General features: G+C 37.2%; 1 protein-coding gene across 1 annotated transcript in view; it reads left to right on the forward strand.

Annotated features, from left to right (window-relative positions):
• The window catches only part of LOC135108479 (uncharacterized), a 112,342-nt gene extending 96,347 nt beyond the window's left edge, over positions 1-15,995 (forward strand). The window contains exons 7-10 of the mRNA XM_064019535.1: positions 5,066-5,202; positions 8,648-8,773; positions 10,172-10,301; positions 14,974-15,995. Of these exons, the coding sequence (XP_063875605.1) occupies positions 5,066-5,202; positions 8,648-8,773; positions 10,172-10,301; positions 14,974-15,065 (485 nt within the window). The 3' untranslated portion in view covers positions 15,066-15,995. The remainder of the gene's footprint in view (positions 1-5,065; positions 5,203-8,647; positions 8,774-10,171; positions 10,302-14,973) is intronic.
• The last annotated feature ends 809 nt before the right edge of the window (positions 15,996-16,804 follow it).

Below are 16,804 nucleotides of genomic sequence, written 5' to 3' on the forward strand. Positions count from 1 at the left end.
TCTCTCTCTCTCTCTCTCTCTCTCTCTCTCTCTCTCTCTCTCTCTCTCATAAAAAAGAAAAAAGAAATGTTACTGGTCACACAAGATGAGTTGCAGGAGTAAAGGTCACACACACACACACACACACACACACACACACACACACACACACACACACACACACACACACACACACACACACACACACACACACACACACACACACACAGGAATAACAAACAAGACATTTTGGTCCTTATAATGAATGCTGTTTGTAATAAGTTACACTAGGTAATCTGTAAGAAATGTAATGATATTAAAGGTGTGCGTATAAGAGAGAGAGAGAGAGAGAGAGAGAGAGAGAGAGAGAGAGAGAGAGAGAGAGAGAGAGAGAGAGAGAGAGAGAGAGAGAGAGAGAGAGAGAGAGAGAGAGAGAGTGTTAGGACCTCTCCCACTACCTCACTTGCCAATCATAAAAAGGTGTGGGTGGGGCCATTTGAGGGGGTCAAGGACAGTCACACTTAGGCACAATCGGGGGAGGTGCCTCTCTGTTCCTCCCATGCCTGTTTCCCTCTTGCTGCTACTTCTCATGTTATTGCTCACATTAAATTCTTCTTGCATTATAATGAGTCCTGGCAAGCTTTGACAGTGAAAGAAAGAGTTGTGATGGCTTGTGATTGCTTAAAAAAGACTGGAAAGAAGATAGGAAGATCAGAGACTGCTGGCAGACAAGAAAAGAAGGCAACACTTGCATCTGGAACAGCTGTAACTCCCAAGGGAAAGAATGGCTCTCTGAATGAAAAAAAAAGAAGGCAAATGTAAGGATAGTTAAGTTGATAGAACATTATGCCTTGTGAAAACTGAGTCACTGCTTCCTCATTCCTTCATTCAGAAGAGACTGATTGCTGCAAAGTGACGGAATGACAGCTTTTCCAAACACAAGTGCAGCCTTCTTCACCCATCTGCTGATGGTCTCTGATCCTCCTACTTACTTACTAACTTACTTAGTAAGCCTCTCTCAAGCAAATGTCATCACAACACTTCTCTTCATTGTTAAGCTTGCCAGGACTCATTATAATGTAAGGAGAATTTAATGTTAGCCATGAAATGAGTAGATAGGGGCACAAGGGAAACAGGCAGGGGAGCATGAGAGGTATCTCTCTCCATTGTCCCTTGTCCCTAACTGTGACTGTCGCTGACTCAAAACCTGATTATAGCATCATCAGGGCATGTGAGTTGTCATACGTTATGAATCACAAGTTTTTAAGGCCTTCCATGGCTCTGAACTGGTTGGATAGGGAGAGTTGGTGTAGTGGGATACAAGAGTTTCAAGGGGACATGGGAGCAAACTGAAAAAGGATGCTTGGAGAAGAGATGTTAATAAAAATAGCTTCACACATAGAACCATGGAGGTCTGGACAGAGAAGTCATTGATGCAAATATGATAAATGAATTTAAGACAAAGTTGGATAAAAATGGATATAGAGATGGGACACCACAAGCATAACATTTTTCCTGTATGTCACAACTAGGTAAACACACACACACACACACACACACACACACACACACACACACACACACACACACACACACACACACACACACACACACACACACACACACACACACACACACACACACACACACACACACACACACACACACATTTCAGTTGATTCCTATTTTTATAAGGAAACTGAAATAGAATAAAGAGTAGGATTTTTAAATAGTATTTAGGTGTATAGTGTTAATTATTTGTACTGTATATATGTATGTATGTATGTATGTATGTATGTATGTATGTATGTACGTATATGTATGTCATTGTCTTGTGTTCCTAAAAGTTTAGTAATATTTTTGTTGGCATGTGCACACTTAGTGAACGTATGTCTGCACATTTGCTATTTATATGTTGGATTAGAATATTGCATGTAAATAGGTATATGTTGAGAAAATATGTAAGGGTTTATTGAATTTACATGTAATTGATATTGATTTTAGAAATGTATGCTTTTCCACAAAAAGCAGTAATTGTGTATATATCAGATCTGGTTTGTAGAAGCAGCATGACAAAGAACTCAGTCTAGGTATTACACAGTTATTTTCATATCACCCCTTTTCTTGATTTTAAGTAGTTTAATTTTCTTTATCACCTTCACCTGTCATCATATTAATGCCACAGTTTTTATATTCAATTTTTTTCTTGTTCTTATCTTTGGTGAGTGAAGAGTTGGGTAATCTAAACTTTGTGTTTTAACTTAAAGGATTATATTTCTAAGATAATTATTCAAAATGTGTCTTTATAAAAATTTTTTTCTATATTTCATATCAAACCAACATAATATATATGTATTGTATTTCTTATTAATAATGTGGAATATATCTATCTTTTATTCTTGAAGTACAGGAATGTGTAGATTTATCCATAGAGTAGACAACAAGCTGGCATAGATTGCAAGTTGTAGAATTTACCAACAAGGAAAATGTCATCAACAATAAATATATTTTTATTGTTGGCCAGGAATTTATAATGAAAGGATCCCTTGATGATCACTCTTTTGAACCTGCTTTGGTTAACTCTGATCTCTTTACTGTGTTTGTCTTATCTTGCAATTTCTTTGAAGAGGTATAAGGAGAGGAAAGGAGAGAAGGAATAGTAGAGAAGCTTGCATTCTGAGTTTTAAGTAAGGTCATTCCCTCTGACGTCCATCCTGGTGTTTACATAGTACATTGAGATTATTTTATTGTGTGTGATTAAGATACATGAGCAGGCCAAGGCTCTTTCCCATCAGCACCATGGATAAAGCAGCATGTTCTCATACCACAACCCCATATTCTAAAACACTTCCGCACTGCACCTCCACTACATTCAAAAGGTTCTAGTTAAAGTAACACAGGTTTTTAAGGGTGTTTTTACAATTCTAGGGACAGATTAACAAGATTTTTTGCATTAGTATTAGGAGAAACACTCTTGAGAACCTGGCACATCATCTCTGTGGCCTTGAAAATAGTCGTGGTGAGAGAGCAGAGTGTTTAAGAATACAAATTATAGTCTCAGATGTTATTAGTTCAAATCAGACCATGATACTGATGGCATCTTTTTATCCCTCATTGTACCATATAAGAATGCTTTAATACCTGTAGATCTGCATTTATTTTTGCTCATTTTCCTTCAATATGCAAGTGGAAATTTCCTGTTCATGAGTACACAAATTGTGCACCTCTTTTAAGCGTCATGGCTGAGGAAAGAGGAAGTTATAAGTAGCACCCATCCAGAGCACCTCCGCCACCAACACCACCACCACCACCCCCACCCCCACCTCTCTCTCTCTCTCTCTCTCTCTCTCTCTCTCTCTCTCTCTCTCTCTCTCTCTCTCTCTCTCTCTCTCTCTCTCTCTCTCTCTCTCTCTCTCTCTCTCTCTCTCTCTCTCTCTCTCTCTCTCTCTCTCTCTCTCTCTCTCTCTCTCTCTCTCTCTCTCTCTCTCTCTCTCTCTCTCTCTCTCTCTCTCTCCTCTCTCTCTCTCTCTCTCTCCTGTAATGTACAGCCATTCATTTTTTGGTCAGTAAGCTTGTTGCAGTTGACAATGTAATGGTTCATTTAGCCATTGATAATGACATTCCCTGGGTTAGTGGTATGGCTCAGGAATGCCGTATTATCCTACTTCACTCAGTCTTAGTGAGTGTTGTGTGCCTTGCAGCTTTGTGCACTCATTATAATCACTGGTCCATTCAGTGAGGCTGTTATGTAAATAAGGAAAGGAAATAATAGAAAAAAAAAAATCAAAACAGTTAATTTGGGATCAAGAAGAAAGAGGAATTAGTCAGAGGTACAGTGGACAAAAAGATGTGTGTGGTTTTATTCAGAATCAAGGAAAGTGGAATTGTCATTAAGCAAAGGAGAGAGAGAGAGAGAGAGAGAGAGAGAGAGAGAGAGAGAGAGAGAGAGAGAGAGAGAGAGAGAGAGAGAGAGAGAGAGAGAGAGAGAGAGAGAGAGAGAGAGAATAGGAAAGTATATGAATAATGAATGACATGAATGAGGAAGAACAAACTAAACCAAACCAACTATTTAATGAGGCCAGAGAGAAAAAAAATTAACAGAATGGAGGAAGAGAAGAGAGGAAGGGAGAGAGCTGAAGAGAACTAGAAGTTGTGTAAACTGATGTGAATGGAGTTTCTTCAGAATATTTGGAGATAAATTATTATTTGAAATAAATTGAACTGGATGTTATAGGGGTTACTGAAGATAAGTTGTGATTTAATATTGGAGATGGAAAATACAATATATAGAAGTAGAGCAGACAAAGTAAGTGGAAGACTCATGCAATTGGTGAAGAGAAATATACTGGTAAACAGATTTCTAAAAGAGGTCAGACCTATGAAGAAAGACTATCAAAGTTAGATCTCTGATCATAGGAGTAGATAATGAAAAGAGGAGACCTAATCCTGGGGTACAGAGTGATGAAGAAAATGAAAGTATTGGACAGAGGAGATCTAGTTACATGAGACACAAGTGGACATGGAAAGAAAATGAAATGGGATATATGCAGAATGGTGGAGGCCTGGAATGTACCAGAAAATAAAGTTATTGACACAAGGAAGATTCATGGATTTAAGACCAGCTTAGATAACAGTAGTTGAAAGAGGCAAGACAACATGAGCATAGTACCTTTCCTGTATGTCACAACCAGGTAAATACACACTAATATACACTCCACTCAGTAGCTCAGTGGAGAGTATCATAACCTGCCATGTGACAGGTGGAGGTTCAAGCACTGCTCAGGTCACTCAAGATCTTTCAGTGACAGGGAGTGGTTAACCTTACCCGTAAATTGGTCTCTGTGAGCTCTAAGCTCTTTCTGGAAGGGAAATAGCTGACAGTTCTGAGTAGTCAAGACCATGGTGAGCTACAGACACACACATTGTATAGTAATGTAAACTTTTTATGTTGTAGTTCAAGCACTGTACAAGTTTGTTTAGTCTGGGAATTTCCTCGAAGGGGACGGCCACAGCAGAAGAGTCTCCACCTTGCTCCTGTCCAGGAGCAAGTGTACAAATCTGATGATGTATATATATATTCTTGTAGAGATACCTGATGAGAAGCCCACCATTGAGGGTGATGTACGTGATCACTTTGCTGTGGGTGACACGGTCAACCTCACCTGCACCACTCCACCGTCCTTCCCAGGTGCCACTCTGTCTTGGTTCATCAATGAACATGAGGTATGTATGTATGTGCCTTGTTCCAATAAGGGTGCACTCATAGCTAGACATTAAGCTAGTTTACATACACATACACATTGTATCCATAATGTACTATTAGATTTAGGGTTGAGGTGAAATTTTCATGGAGGAAACTTTTCTGGAGCTTGCAAAAAATGTGTCTGGTTTAAAAGCTAAGGGACAAAAAAAAAAAGGCCTGCTTTTTTGCATCATAACTCTTGACTTCTGTCAGAGTGTGCTTCTTGTGATTCTGTACATTTATATCATTGGTCCCTCAGTTGCTGGAAACTTTTTTGAAAGTCTAGTTCTGCAATGGCTACCATTGTGTTTTGCATGATGTCTTCTCAGACCTCAAATCACAATCCTTTCAGCAATATCTTAAACTTTGGGAACAACCAGATGTAACAAGGAGCTTAGTCAAGACTGTAGGATGCTGTAAAATCCTGAGGAATTGAATGCTTGGCTAAGAAATCATGGTTCAAATGTGAAAAATGGTCTGAGGTGTTTTCATGATGCAGCTGCTGGTTACTTGACTATCTCAGACCTGGTCTTTGCCCAGTCTTCACTCTTGATCCATGATTGCCTGGCCAAACACTAAATTCCTCAGGTTTATGAGACTTCCTGCTCTTTAGAAATTGCTCTTTGTGATATTTGTCTGCTCCCTAAGCTGAAAGGGTCTTATTTGAGAGTCAAGAGTCATCATGCAAAACACAATGGTGCACCTCATAGGCCTTCTAGAAGAGGACTTCCAGAAATGCTTTCAGCAGTGGAAGAACTAACAGTCAAATTATTTAATCACAAACATCACATTTTTAAGAAAATTATGAATTGGAATCCAGAATAGAAAGCCATTTTTTGCCCCTTGGTCTAAGGTTTTATATTTTTCAAATAAATTTTGGAATTAGTTAACATCTAATTCTAATTTTAAAACTATTAGATCAGAAAATATGTTGCTTTTCATTCCATACTGAATATTGAATATTAAGGCCAGAATGATAAAAGTTTTTTGTTTTTATCATCACCATCATATACTTGATGTATCATACAATACATGAAAAAATAGCAGGAGGACTTTTGCACTGTAGTAAGGATATCTGTGTACTTATTTACTACCAGTACTAAAGATCATGTGAGAGAACAGGATAGAAACAAAACAAAGCTCTCCCCTCATCCACCTTTCCATCTGGCAATATGCCAGAAGGTAACATTAACTGAATAGCACCATTTTATTTGCCCATCTCTGCATTGTAATTCCTGCACTGCACAAGTTTGTACATATGGTCCAGGTCACTGGTCCATATGATGATATTGGCAGAAAAATACTATTCTTTAGACCTCTCTTTAAACACATTTCTCCCTTACATGACTTGCAAGTTATCATATTATCAGCCTAATTTTTGCTAACTCTCTTGTGTCACCATCCATCTCACCATGTTTACCTGTCACCCTTCCCAGATACTCATACTCACTCATCACCTATACTTTCTCTCCTCCTGTAACCATCTCAAATCTTCCTGCAGTTACCACATTCACCCTCTAAGTCTAAGGTATCTTAAAATTACACACCTCAGATGTTTCTTCTCTCAACATCATCTTAATTTCCCAGCAGTTACCTTCAGTTTACATCTCACGCATACATTGTGGAATTGATTCAGCTTTTTCTGAAGTTCCCTTTCACTTTTTCCTAGTAAGACACTATCATGTGCAAACAAACATGGTAATTTGTCCACTGCACTCCATTCCATTTAATCCTGCTGAAGGTTACAGCCCCCAAAAGTACAAGTAAAAGGATTATCCAAAACTATGAGGAGAGGTGTCTCAAAACAGTTCGTCTTACATGAGTGGAAATACAGAAGCAACAAGTAGTACTAGAAGATAGAAAGAGACAACCTTGCAGTGAAGTAAGAGAGGCTGAAGGCAGTGGGAGAAGAGGAATTGATGTTACAAAATTAATTTTGATTCCACCTTGTTCAAGATAGTATTATAAGTGGCACTCCCCCATTATATGTGAAGTGTGTTCCATATGTGAGTGGATAAGGCTCCTTTACAGAGTGACCAGCTTAGGAGGATGAGAGAAAGTGGCAGAAATTATTCAGAATGCCTAAATTAATAGAGGCTATTTTAGTGAGACAAGATGTGAAATTTCCAGTTTAGATAATTAGTAAAGGGGAAACTAAGGATATTCATTGTAGAAAAGTGCCATTGAAGAAGATTGTGTTGAGTTGATAGATGGTGGAGTTGGGTTTTGAGGCATTGAACAACAGTAAATTTGTTCTGCTTCTGTCAGAAATTTTAGAAAGATCAGAAGTCAGGTATTCTGTTCCTTCCCTGCATGAGCTGTTTGACATCTAAGAAGAGATTTGAAAAGTGCAGAGTGGTATCATCAACATAGGAGTGAGAAGGAGAGAGAGAGAAGGATAGAAGTTTATGAAGGGTAGCTTGGAAATTAAAGCTTTGTGCCAAACTCTAATGGTTTTGATTAGGCAGCAGCAAAAATTTAACCAAAATCTATGAAATGAGGATACAAGGAAGATGGTGTCTGCAATCTCACAAAGTGCTTAATGAGATCTGTTAGTACCAGAATATGCAGCAAAAGAAGCAAGTGAAAATAAAAAAAAGTAAATAGAAACAGAAAATTCAGCAGTGAAGAAAACTCAGTCTGAGCAAAACTTTGGGATATGTGGAGACAGTACAGATAGTGGTCCTAAAGGTAGTACAGACACTCCCCAACTTATGAATACCTGAGTTAGGAACATCAGGAGATACAAACGAGAGGCACTACAAGTCCAAATTCTGTTTGTCAGTGCCACCTTTGGCCATTCTAATCAGCAGTGTAGCAAAGGAGAGAGGTGCCATGTTGTTTACACTTGTATCATCCATTGGCATAACAAAAAATACTGTAACTAATGCTTATACAAATAATATCACATCATCATATCATTTGTTAATTCACAAAATACTTAAGTGAATTGCATCTAACATGAGGGGAAGACAGTTTACCTCCAAGTCGTGCTGTAACTCAGGGAACTTTACACCCCAACACAAGGATAGGCCACAACAAGCCATAGAGGAGTCTGTAATGCAGGACAAGGTAATACTAATGTGAAGGAGGGAGTGGATTGCCATTGCCCTTGCCGCCCACAGTGATGTCAGTTAGCAACTGGCCAGGGGAAGGGAGCAAGCTGTTCAACATATCAATAATGTCATACATCCCTTTCTGTTCTCATTGTGCTACATCCATTCTTTAGGTATCAGCTGGCTTCTTCCTCTTCCCTGCCTTCCTCTACACCACAATACTGAAAAAGCTCATTGATAGACAAATAGTTATCTAACCATTTTTTAGTTAAATTTCATGCAAAACTTAGAACAGCATTTTTTTGCAATTATTATTTTTTTGTTTAGAATCCTTTTACTATAAATATGTTTATATTTAACAAATCTACAGGCTCCTCATGATTTCTTGCATAAATATGCACCAGAGAAGAGCACAGATGGGCTAATTGTCTCACGTTTGAGTCTCAACTTTAAGCTGGCTCCGTCACACTTCATCAGTGGTGAACTTAGATTAAAGGTAAGAGTCGGCTTAGTCATAGTATTTTACTATGCACTATACAAGTATAAGTACTATGCTATGATGATTTTCAGTCATCAAATCCATGTTAAGTATTTACAATAATCACTTTTTTCATTCTTTCTACATGACTGAGTCATCCACTTCACCAGGCAACTCTGTTACAGCACTAATTCTCTGCTGCACTTCCTAATTCCTCACTCACTGTATGCTTATTAATCCATGTAGTTTTTAGATGCCTATTTTCCAAAAAAATTAGTCTCCTTTCTGCTGGCTTCATAGTTCACATTTGAACACTATGTTGTCAGCACCATTTCTCTGTCATGTAACCTGTTCTTTGCCTTCATTCCAAGTGAATTCCAATATGATTTATTTTGCATGTAATAGAAGCTGCTCAAGGAGACAAAAAAATAAATAAATAAAAAATAAAAATATAAATGTAAAGTCTCTTCTCCCCCCAAAACAACCAAATGGATTTGCCAAGTTTGTTGATATTCCCTTCCTGAAATAGTTGTGGGAAGGGGAAAACAAAGAAACTGTTTCAGTTTATCACTTAAAAGGATGTAACTGATTAACTTCTGCAATACTGAGATACTTAAAAGTCTTGTTGGGTGAACTTGCAGCAAGTCAGCAAGTTTCAAAGAATTGAACCATGGAAATAACAGTAAAAGATAGGAAGAGATGCAACATCAAGGTTGAATGTGAGATAGTGAAGGCACTCAGCTGAAGGAAGGGAGTTGGCAAGAAAAGCTTGCCTTGATCCCATTCCGAGACGTTCCAAGCCAGGCAGCACTAACAGCAGAGCCAAAGGCTGGAACGGGAATGGAACAAGTGATTAATATATACCCACTTGTGAAGGTGTGTGGGTGTGTGTGCATGCGTGAGTGTCTTTATGTGTATGAAAGTGAAAGTGCACACAACAACATTTAGTAATCTTTCAAAATGTCCTGAAAGCTTCCTTCTCAGACAGCCTCATGATGGCCCACATTCCCTTCTTTTCCTGATGTCCAGTATTGCACTTCATTCCAAAACATTTTTTCGTTCATCTGTATGCGAGATATTTTAATTGTTATTGGAAATGTGAAAGAATGTATATCTCATTTTCAAAAATACTACTGAATAATGAAAATTATGTAATGTAATGAATATGTAGAGAATTTCTGAAGAGCCTTTTAAAAATGGACGTATCGTGTGTGTGTGTGTGTGTGTGTGTGTGTGTGTAAACTTAAATTCATAGTATATAGAAATTGGACAAATGATATTCCTATTGCTTTTTATTAATTATGATGAAGTAGACAAAGCATTGCAAGGCATTACAAAGATAGCATTACACTTACTTTAGAATTTCTTAACTAATTTTCTTAACTTTGTCTGACAACACATTGCCTCTCTCCACAGTGTGTGGCCTCCATCCTAACACTGTACACTAAGACCAGTGAACACAGCCAACAGGCACCTCCAAAACCTGAAGAGCCTCCCGTCAAAGAAGTGCGGAACTTGCCCGAGGAAGGAAGTCTCGTCACCATTGGTTAGTTGTTACAGAATACTGCAGGAGAAGACTAGTCAAGGCAATTTATAAACCAGTCTGTGTAGCTTAAGATTTCAAGATTTGGTACTATATAAATTCACTAAGAAAATAGATTTTACTTCTTATTACCAGAACTTCACTCACCAAGGATATTATATTTTGCTTGCCCAAATTTCACACATTATGAATGAAGTACACTAATTATTACATTTGTTTCATGTATTTTACAGATTAAGTACTGACCACAATGACATTGAATGAAATTGTCAGTTAAGTGGCTTCTTTCCATTTTATTTTATGAATGGAACCATCCATCATCATCATCATCATCATCATCTTTTATATACAATTTATTTACTTTTCTTGTTTGTGCACATGTAGCATTTTTTTATTATTATTTTAATTATGTAAATGTTATATTAATAAGTATCGCTAATTATTCCATTTATTTTGCAGATGATTTTTCATAAGACTTGGGTAGCTAAACTGTTCTTAGTTACCACCCATCAAATAAAGTCAGTTTTGATTTGGTTGGGTGGGAGGTTTTATGTTCATCCTCTGTCAGTTTCATTATAAGAATTCTTGATGTAGCAATGGGAAACTTTACCTTGGAGTTACAGTGGGTTTTGGATGCCATGTTATATAGTTTTTTTTTTGGGGGGGGAATAACTCTTTAACAAATGGATGAATTAAGATCACACTTTGGTAGAGCTTCCTCAGAAACTGATAATATTCATTGTTATGTTCAAGTAACAAAAAGAGGGTCACTGGCCAAGGGCAATAAAATTATGAGAAAAAGAAAAAAAAAAACACTTAAGTGCCAGTTCCCAAAAGACTGACAAATAGAAAAGTCAAATGACAGAGGATAAGTGCCTTGCCTTTAACATGCAAAACACATTCAGCTGGGACACATTCATGGCCCCAGCTGGGACCATGAATGTGTCAGGACGTTGTTGTGATGTCGCTCGTCCACAGCTGCATTCCACTGCCGGGTAACAAGTGATGCTCTTACCACTAACAGCATTACCATGAATCCACTGCACCATCAGAATACCACAGTGATAATTTAGGAAAACTGATCTTATTATCTGTCACCTATTTGAGACAGTGTTACTCATCATGAGCATAAAATAGATACTGTTTATGCTAGTATGCAAGATGTTCTGATGCAGTAGTCAGCCCCTAAAATTCTGAGGTGTAATTCAGGTTTAAGCCTATGTTTGGCAGTACCACTAGCTCATTTCTTCCTTTCTAAATTCCTGGTTATAATCTGTAACAGTTTGGAGTTTACCTCATTACTTCTCTGGCTGTCTGCTTTGTGTTCCCTTAGCACTTCCTTAAGCTTCTCAGATGCTACCAGGATGTGATTAATTTGCCTCATGGTTAGTTCTCCCAGTCATTCTTCTTGATATTCTTGTTGCCCATAATTAGAGGTAACTGGTTTTGAGTCCATGGCATCCACTCCCTTGTGCCTCCCCAGGTGATATAATCTCTCTAACAATCTTGCCATTTTCTTGATTTGTCATCTGGAAGTGATGCTTTGTTTCACATATTATGAATGTGAAAGCAGAAGGTACAGTACATTATACCTGTAATAAGATAGGGATAAAATGAAAAAAAAAAAATGTTTCAGTTAAGGCAAAGAAAACTAAGGAAATTCAGCTTGATGTAAATATTATAAGCTCATGATGTTAGGTTCTATTCCCCCAAATATCATTACAGTAGCAAATGTTACTACTAGATACAAGTAACTAGGCAGTGTCTCAGTAATGCTGGTGGTGGCAGTAGCATTAGCATCATTTCTCAGCAGTGGAAGGGATAACAGTAGGGCGTAGCTTATAGAGGTATCATGATGTTACAATGATGTCCTGATTCTGTCATGTGTTAGGCAGCTGGCTAGGTCTTATATGTGGTAGATTTATTAAGGCAAGTACTTTTATTTTCCACTTTTGTTTTTTGACCATAGTGTTGGAAGTTAGTGGAGTCAAAGTATGATAGCTGTTTGATAATTGTCCCCAAAAAACTACATAACATGGTCTCTGAAACCCATAATATTGGTGTGCATTCATTGAAAAGATCCCACTACATGGTTGAAAGCAAAAAAGAACTTCGTTTTAATAAAATATGGTGTTGCAAAAGTAGAGCAAATTAAGGGAAGAGATTCTGCCCACTGAGTTCCTGTGCTGGTGACAATAAAAAGGGTTGTACATAAGTGCTGCTTGCTTGGCATTGGTTAAATTTCACAGAGAAGTGTGGAAACTTTTGAATATGTATCTGTGTTTAGAGAACAATCAATGATCTTATCTATTCAGGAGTTATGGAAGTTGAAGGTGGATGTAATGGTGAGGATTCCTTGAGACTAGTACTGGACGGTCTTGGTGGTTTGACCCCATCACTGCATACCATTGCAAAATTCAACAATAACATCAAAATGAAAATTGAAATTGAAGAAAAGGGGCATGAAAGATGTGTGCAAAATAAATGAAGGAAGAAAGAAGAGCAAAAGGAGTAAGAGGAACTAAGATACAGTAACTCATTGATTTAACAGATAAAAGCATTCAGAGATAATCCATCAAGCTGAAATGTTCATTAAATTGACGTATACATACGTATATGTTATATACGTACACACAGACACACACTATGTACATACACACATATATTAAAGACTGAGTTTAGATTTAGCTTTTATGATGTTGGATATTGTTTGAGTCTTAATACCATTATGTTCCACAACACTTTTTTTTGTAACCAACCACTTTCAACTTTTGTAATAGCATCCAGTTTTTCATAGATACTGAGACACTTCCAAGAACACTTAGCTTGAGGAGTGGCATTGCAAAACTCACTAGATACACTGTATTGAATAATAACACTGCAGAAAAAGCTATGCATGCTGCACACACAGTACACACCAGACAGTAAGACAGCAAATACATGCAGACACTTCTTGGCAGAAGACGACCTCATGGTGAACTGCTGTACCCATTTAGTGCGTGGACAGACAAGGGGGCAGGAGTTCAACTTATGAGCTGCCTGTGCCTTCTATCTACCCACTCTCTTTATTGGGATGTGTTTGAAAATCCAGATGTGATTACCCTCAAATAGTTTTTTTTTTTTTTTATTGATTAATTAATTTATTTATTTATTTATTTATTTATTTATTTATTTATTTTATTTATTGATTTTTTTTTTTTTGCCCATAAGTACAGTGAAACTCCATCAGTTAAATTAATGAGTTTCTGTAATTCAAAATTGTTATACCTAAGTGACATGTCATTTACAGCGTGTCATTAGTGCAACCTTTCACATGAGTAACATGCACATCACAAATGCTATGTGCCATCTCATTGAGAGCTGTAAAATTTAATGGAGCATTCACATCTAAAGTGGTAATGCCAAAATGCTATTGATAATATTAAATACAAATTACATTATAAATACAACATAGAAAAATCTTTGGATATGCATTTGGTTCGCAGAGAGTAGTTCCTGTTATTTCCACCAGTCTCCCTTGACAATGCTGACTTTGTTGCCAGTGTGCCTGTGTGCTAGAGGTGGGCCAAATGTTATATGAGTGTGTGCACAATTCTTTGTTTGTCATGCACAATTATTCATTGTGGCTTCTCCAGAGTATAAGGCATTTAACATCACACTCTGGAAATTGTGGAAACCTATGACTATGACACAACTTCACCAGATTACAGTAAGCTCAAAGGATGAGCAGGACAAGGCATGGAACCACATGACAGAAGTTTTCCTCTATAAGATAATACATCATATTTATAGCATGTTTACTTCAGTGAGCAGAGGATTTTTCATATTTTAATACTTCAGACTTCGGGACCTTGAACCACATGTCACTTGAATGTGAAAGCAGTCACTCTGGTGAGAAAACTGCCATACAAAGAAACAGAGATCACATCAAGAAGAACAGAGTACCACCATGTCATTATAACTTGCATTTTATCCTGAATAGATAAGACAACCCAAAGTTTTGATGATGAGGTGAAAAGTGTTCAAAGCCGAGATATGCAGTACATGGTTAGCATGAAAAGGGGAGGGGCACAGTCTGAGTCTCAAAATTATGTGGTTTCTTCACATGAAGGTATCTGCAAGATTGTAAGAGTACATTTCTGCCTGATAATCCTACCTTAGGCTGGACATACAGAACTTGTTGCAGGCAGAAAACTTGGATTTGGATTTTAAGGAAATGTCAGATATGCTGTCATTGGTGCTTGTGGATATGAGTGTAGTTGTGAACCTTGATGACCATGGTGCTTCCAGTTGTGTTACACTTGCATGAGTAAAGCAGTAATGGAAATGAGGCAATCTAAGATCCTTGGTAAAGCGAATTTATAAAATTATACAGATCATTACTTTGAGTTGAATCATTAAGTACCACAAACAATCCATGAACATAAATCATAGAGACAGTTAGATAAAATTATTATATCACAACACTTTGGGCTTCAGTAAGTTTAATGAGATCTTCAGTTTAGATACAGTTCTAATAAGTGTGGATATTAAAGAAGAGCCTGCTGGGTAATGAAAGATGCTTCTGGACTGCCCTTATTTGCAATGAACCAGTTCTTTGCAGACAGGAAAAAGGTTTGGGAGAAGTGGCTCAGCCTTCCTATATTTTATATTTACCTTGCTTTGTTCATTCCAGGGAATTCAGGATGCTTCTCAGTGTGGGCAAGCTTCCTTCATATAGTTGTGATGCATACAGTGCTCATCATCTCTGCCCATCTTCTGCACTAGAGGTGATGCAATGAGTCCTGCAGAAAATGGGAACAATTATAGAATGTCCATCACCTTGAAAATATCAGTGTGAGACTGGATTTTTAAAGACATATGTATGTATACTTCTATAATGCTGATTTTACAGCAAAGATCCATTCATAGCACAGGTACTGATTTTGTTTGTGGTTATTGATACCATTCGTGTTACAACAGAGTTTTTTTATTACCATACAAATAATGAATTATAATTTTTTATGCTGTGCAGATAAACTTCCAAACATATTAAAATCATGAAATTAGCATTCAAGTTACCTTTAAGCCATTTAAGCATGTTGTAAAGGCCAGTAATTAGTACAGCCACTCCCCTACCTATGATGGAGTTTTGTTCCAAAAAACCCATTGTAAGTTCAAAAAAAAAATCACAAGTCACAGCTGAGAGCACACTACAGACCTTATGAAATCTTGAATTGTTTCATTAAATCAACTGAAGTGTCTCTTAGGCATGGCACACTACACACAGTCACTGTTACACCTAAATGACCATGCAAAAACAGTGTGCAGCAGTGGGAGCTTGTGGGAACATGTTGCTCTAAGCAGTGGAACATACATACACACATGAATTAAATTCTGCATATTTTTTCATACTGTATATCATAACATTGGAAAGTAGTATGTCAGAAGATCATAAGCAGGAGAATGGCTGTACATTTCAAAAAATAAGAAGTGTTATATTTGTAAATTTTGGGCTAGTTGTGATTAGTTTCTTGTAAATATTTCTTTGAAAACCACTGTATATCATTAGATTATAGCCTAAGGACCAAACCCTTTAAAATATCATTCATGGTGTAAAGCAAGGCATTTTGAGCTGCATGGTGAAGTTGCTTTGTATTTTTAGTTTGTAACATTGTACATTTTGTTTGTAAAATGTAACATAGTGTGGATCTCTTATACTTGTTTAATATTTTAGAGGAAGCAAGTGAGTTTCTTTTCCTTATGTTTGCTAACAGCTTCTGAATGAAACTAAGTTATGAGATTTGGTGCTTACAGCACATGTGATATACTATAGTGTATAATTTGAATAGCAAGTGTACATTAAGTTCATCGAAATGTTGGGATCCCTCACCTCCCCACTTTTTTTTTTTTTTTTTTTTTTTTTTTTCTTTTTCTTTTTCTTTGTGTATGTGTGTGCGCGTGCATGTGTGCGTGCGTGTGTGCCCATGCACAGAACAGGTCTCATCCAGTAAACACATTGGGTGTAGATGTCATCATAGTATTATTGTCCACTATGTCCTATAAATAAAGTCTCCATGCCATAGGTAAACGTAGCATGTCTTGTCTGAACCATGAAGTTGCTCAGGTGTGAATAGAGAAGAGTTTTTTTTTTTTTTTTTTTTTTTTTTTTTTTTTTTTTTTTTTTTTTTTTTTTATGTTAACAACAGACTAGGGATTATACCTCACAAACACCTGAACATTCTAGTGATGTGCAAATTTGAATTTAGACACCATAGATTATATTTGTCAAATGATGTGATTTGCAGATGGTATTCTTACTGCTTAGTGGTGTTTGATTTGATTTCTCACAGGTGGGAATGCTATCTCTGTTAACAGTGTGTGTGCACAGTAAATGACCCAGTCACTACCATATATTGCAGAATGTCAGTTTTCATATATTGTCGCATCTAGCAACCATTTAAATGTATAGTGGTACTCATATGTCAGCACTGCCACCATGGGAAAAATATAAATGGCAGCACCGT

The sequence above is a fragment of the Scylla paramamosain genome, chromosome 17 (genome assembly GCF_035594125.1).
Source record: "Scylla paramamosain isolate STU-SP2022 chromosome 17, ASM3559412v1, whole genome shotgun sequence".
NCBI classification, from domain to species: Eukaryota; Metazoa; Arthropoda; class Malacostraca; order Decapoda; family Portunidae; genus Scylla; species Scylla paramamosain.